We start from the raw sequence: 5,672 nt of genomic DNA, 5'->3' as shown, positions 1-5,672 counted from the left end.
GTAGTGTGTGTAGTGTGTGTAGTGTGTGTGTAGCTGACAGTGAAGGTGTGTGTAGTGTGTGTAGTGTGTGTAGTGTGTAGTGTGTGTAGTGTGTGTGGTGTGTGTAGCTGACGGTGAAGGTGTGTGTAGTGTGTGTAGTGTGTGTAGTGTGTGCAGTGTGTGTAGTGTGTAGTGACGTCCCCCTGTGCACCAGGTGGCAGGAAGCTTCTTTTATTTACTACCTGCGTGTCCCTAACCGGTCTGACTGGTGTCCTCACAACATGGCTTTTTAGGAAATGGACATTTTTAATCCTTTCTTTCTTTTTTAACAAATCCATTAGTACCGAAACCCGGTTCCACTCATACGGTGTAAGACAAGCACTTTGTCCTCGTCATGTTGTCCCCATGTTGTCCTCATGTTGCCCTCATGTTGTCCCCATGTTGCCCTCATGTTGCCCTCATGTTGTCCTCACGTTGTCCTCATATTGTCCTCATGTGGACTTCATGTTGTCCTCATGTTGTCCCCATGTTGTCTTCATGTTGTCTTTATGTTGTCCTCATGTTGTCCCCATGTTGTCTTCATGTTGCCCTCATGTTTTCCTCATGTTGTCTTCATGTTGCCCTCATGTTGCACTCATGTTGTCCTCATGTTGTCTTCATGTTGCCCTCATGTTGTCTTCATGTTGTCTTCATGTTGTCCTCATGTTGTCCTCATGTTGTCCTCATGTTGTCTTCATGTTGCCCTCATGTTGTCTTCATGTTGCCCTCATGTTGTCCTCATGTTATCCTCATGTTGTCTTCATGTTGCCCTCATGTTGTCCTCATGTTATCCTCATGTTGTCCTCATGTTGTCTTCATGTTGCCCTCATGTTGTCCTCATGTTGCCCCCATGTTGTCCCCATGTTGCCCTCATGTTGCAAAAAATAAGAATAAAAATGACAAAAACGTTGAGAAAAGTGTAGAAAAAGAACAACAAAGTGTTGAAATTTCCACCCAGAAAAACACCGAGCTGCAGGTCGACGGGGAGACAACACGGGGTTCATTAGATTCTTTTAAAGTGGGTTTTACGTTGATAAAATACAGTTTTTGGGCTTTGGGGTCAGCGCTTCGGGGTCAGTTTCCGTTTAAACACAAATGATCTGACCCGATAACAGAAAGCTTAATTTGGGATCTATTAGGGATCCTTTCCATAAGGTTGTCAGACACTTAGAATATTAAAGTTTTGCATAATCTTGCATTTCTTTGACAAACATGTAAAACACCTCAACACCTGTCAGAATCCTAACACTTCAAAGGCCATTTGGGATATTGTGTTTATAAAGAATACGAGGGAACGCGTGCGTCCTCTCTGTCTCGAGTGTTTTCGGGCTGAGGGAAGAAGTCGGCAAGTGTCTTCGTTAGTGCTTTAACAATTAATATGAATAATTAATGTGAATAATTAATGTGAATATTTAATGGGAATGATTAATGGGAATTATTAATGGGATTTCTGTCTTTCATCACCAATTGATTAAAGATCACAGAAGCCTGTGTGTGTGCGTGTGTGTGTGTGTGTGTGTGCGTGCGTGCGTGTGCGCGCATGTGTGTGTGTGTGTGTGTGTGTGTGTGTGTGTCCTAGGAGGGGATAAGAACATGAGTTGAGAAAGGGGGGAGAGACAGAAAGGAGAATAGAGACCTTTTCTGTTTTTTGTTTACTTTTATAATGTTATAAATATACTTCATATACATTTAAATTCATGGTTTGTTCCGTCATTTGTCCACAGTTTAAAAATGTAGATGTTACAATGATTCATGGTGGATTTTTGTAGATTTCGATCCCGGGCAGACACCAAATTTCTCTTTTTGGGTCTTGAGCTGAAAAAGTTTGGGGACCCCAGCTGTATTGCCACAGGATCCACTGTAGAACCCGACCGATGAAGGTTTTTAAGACCAATACCGATACAAATATTTGGTTATTTCAATATCCGATATGCTGATATATCGCCCAATATACAGTACATATAGACATATACATATATAAACCAACAAACAAACACACACACACACACACACACACACACATATATATAAAACCCTATACTGAGTACTGTATCCTCTCTGAGGATCAGACAATGTCCAACTAGTTGTTTGGTCCCCACAACACAATAAAAAACACCCCCACTTCTACTGTAGCTCCCACACACACACACACACACACACACACACACACACACACACACACGCATCATAATTAGGCCTAAGCACTAATCACCAGCTGCTAGAGTAAAGATGAGGAAGAAGGTGAATGAGGAAGACTCTTGATGTTCTGTGGTGAACGGGACTCTCTCCAAACTGAGAGGGGCTGGATGTAACAACTCTACAAATGGTTATAACTGCCATTAACTGAGGAAATGATTAGTCTATAAAAGGTGCAAAGCAAGAAAACATCTCAATTACAAGATCTAAGTCCAAAGGCTCTCTACTCTAATCTACTCTACTCTACTCTACTCTAGTCTACTCTACTCTACTCTACTCTAGTCTACTGTACTCTAGTCTACTCTACTCTACTCTAGTCTACTGTACTCTAGTCTACTCTACTCTACTCTAGTCTACTGTACTCTAGTCTACTCTACTCTACTCTAGTCTACTCTACTCTACTCTACTCTATTCTACTATAGTCTACTGTGCTCTAGTCTACTGTACTCTACTCTACTCTAGTCTACTGTACTCTAGTCTACTGTACTCTAGTCTACTCTACTCTACTCTACTCTACTCTAGTCTACTGTACTCTAGTCTACTCTACTCTACTCTAGTCTACTCTACTCTAGTCTACTCTAGTCTACTCTACTCTACTGTACTCTAGTCTACTGTACTCTAGTCTACTCTACTCTAGTCTAGTCTACTCTACTCTACTCTAGTCTACTCTAGTCTACTCTACTCTAGTCTACTCTAGTCTACTCTAGTCTAGTCTAGTCTACTCTAGTCTACTCTACTCTACTCTAGTCTACTGTGCTCTAGTCTACTGTACTCTAGTCTACTCTAGTCTACTGTACTCTAGTCTACTCTACTCTACTGTACTCTAGTCTACTCTACTCTACTCTACTCTAGTCTACTCTACTCTACTCTAGTCTACTCTACTCTACTCTACTCTACTCTAGTCTACTCTACTCTACTCTAGTCTAGTCTAGTCTAGTCTACTCTACTCTACTCTACTCTACTCTACTCTAGTCTACTCTACTCTAGTCTAGTCTACTCTACTCTACTCTACTCTAGTCTACTCTACTCTAGTCTACTCTACTCTACTCTAGTCTACTCTAGTCTAGTCTACTCTACTCTACTCTACTCTACTCTACTCTACTCTAGTCTACTCTACTCTAGTCTACTGTACTCTAGTCTACTCTACTCTACTCTAGTCTACTCTACTCTAGTCTAGTCTAGTCTACTCTACTCTACTCTAGTCTACTCTAGTCTAGTCTACTCTAGTCTACTCTACTCTAGTCTACTCTAGTCTACTCTACTCTAGTCTAGTCTACTCTAGTCTACTCTACTCTACTCTACTCTAGTCTACTTTACTCTACTCTAGTCTAGTCTACTCTACTCTACTCTAGTCTACTCTAGTCTAGTCTACTCTAGTCTACTCTAGTCTACTCTACTCTAGTCTACTCTAGTCTACTCTACTCTAGTCTAGTCTACTCTAGTCTACTCTAGTCTACTCTACTCTACTCTAGTCTAGTCTACTCTAGTCTACTCTACTCTACTCTAGTCTACTCTACTCTAGTCTAGTCTACTCTAGTCTACTCTAGTCTAGTCTACTCTACTCTTCTCTACTCTACTCTGGTCTACTCTAGTCTAGTCTACTCTAGTCTACTCTACTCTAGTCTACTCTACTCTACTCTAGTCTACTCTACTCTAGTCTACTCTACTCTAGTCTACTCTAGTCTAGTCTAGTCTACTCTAGTCTACTCTACTCTAGTCTAGTCTACTCTACTCTAGTCTACTCTAGTCTACTCTACTCTAGTCTACTCTAGTCTACTCTAGTCTAGTCTACTCTAGTCTACTCTACTCTGGTCTACTCTACTCTACACTAGTCTACTCTACTCTAGTCTACTCTACTCTACTCTAGTCTAGTCTAGTCTACTCTACTCTAGTCTACTCTACTCTAGTCTACTCTAGTCTACTCTAGTCTAGTCTACTCTAGTCTACTCTACTCTAGTCTATTTCTCTGTCCCGCCAGGTAAAAAAAACAATCAATTTCCATACAGTACATATCCTACCTACACACACACACACACACACACACACACACACACACACACACACACACACACACACACACACACACACAGCATCTGAGCTGAACAGACAAGTGGAGCAAAAAAAGAACGCTCATTCACATAAGACTGATATGTATTTTACTGCCAAATAGCGACCCAATAAAACGGGTCTGCGACCCATTTTTGGTCCCGACCCTAAGTTTGGGAAACATTGCAATTGAGTAATCTTAAAGCAAACAAAACAGTTTTTATGGAGATGAGAATATTGTGTGTCTGTCAGCTTGTTTATGTTGTTAAATAATCATGTGTGTCACTCTGCTCTCCAGGGGCCAAAACCAGCTGATGCTGCAGCCTAATCTGGTTACCTGGGACTGAACACACACACACACACACACACACACAGACACACACACACACACACACACACACACACGCGCGGGAGGCCAACATGGCGTCAGACCCGCCCATCTTTACAGAGCAGCAGGAGCTGCAGAGGAGAGCCAATCAGATCACAGATGAGGTAAGGAATGTTATAATACCACGTTATAAAAACCCTCCTGTTGTCAAATTTGACCCGTTTTTTAAGTTTCTCTTTTAGAAACATGACTTTCTATTTAACCAAATGTCCATCTGTACCAATTTATATCACTACTTTTACGGTCTGCCCGGCAGAAAATCTGTGGTCATCCATAAACATATGTTTCTCTGACCTTAACCATCAGTCAAGATAATTCCTAATTGCTGCATATTTTACTCCAAAATTAGGTGTAATTTCATGTAAATGAGATTTATCCAGCATCAGTACCATAAAGAAGGATACAACTAGTGGTAATAAGTCCTGAAGTTGGCCAAAAACAACAACAATACCTTGTCCGAAAAAGGAGACAGGATCAGTGTTACAAATGTGTCCTCCAGGGCCATGCCCGGAGGGACTGTCTCTTTAAGGACACCTGGCTCACCTGGTGGCCATAGAAACAATCTGCAGGGATCCATTAGGCATGGATGAGTTCACGCACACACACACACACACACACACATACACACACACACACACACACACTCACACACTCACACACATGGGGGTTTGAAGGCTACTACGGATCATCATCCACTCGGTGGAGACGGCCTCAGGGATTAATATGATATTTACACAATACACACACTAACACACACACACACACACACACTAACACACACACACACACACAAAACAAGGGACTTGAGAGAGAATTGCATGTGTGTGTAAGTACAGTGATTAAAAACAAGAGGTAAAGGTCCAATCTTAATATCTTTCACTATCTAAAAAACAACATGTCTATTTACTGTTTCTATTAGTCTCACATTGCTTGAATTGCTTTTTTTCTTCAGATACAGTATTAGGGACCACTAAGGTCTATATAAAGAGACTTCAGATCCAGTATTAGAGGACCACTAAGGTCT

At 41.3% G+C, this 5,672-nt stretch overlaps 1 protein-coding gene across 1 annotated transcript in view; it reads left to right on the top strand.

Annotated features, from left to right (window-relative positions):
* LOC117939456 (synaptosomal-associated protein 25-like) overlaps positions 1-5,672 on the top strand; it is a 10,601-nt gene that overhangs the window by 1,645 nt on the left and 3,284 nt on the right. The window contains exon 2 of the mRNA XM_034864823.1: positions 4,559-4,752. Within this exon, the coding sequence (XP_034720714.1) occupies positions 4,681-4,752 (72 nt within the window). The 5' untranslated portion in view covers positions 4,559-4,680. The remainder of the gene's footprint in view (positions 1-4,558; positions 4,753-5,672) is intronic.

The sequence above is a fragment of the Etheostoma cragini genome, chromosome 3 (assembly GCF_013103735.1).
Source record: "Etheostoma cragini isolate CJK2018 chromosome 3, CSU_Ecrag_1.0, whole genome shotgun sequence".
In the NCBI taxonomy this organism is placed as follows: Eukaryota; Metazoa; Chordata; class Actinopteri; order Perciformes; family Percidae; genus Etheostoma; species Etheostoma cragini.
This window is presented reverse-complemented; position numbering and strand designations above follow the sequence as displayed.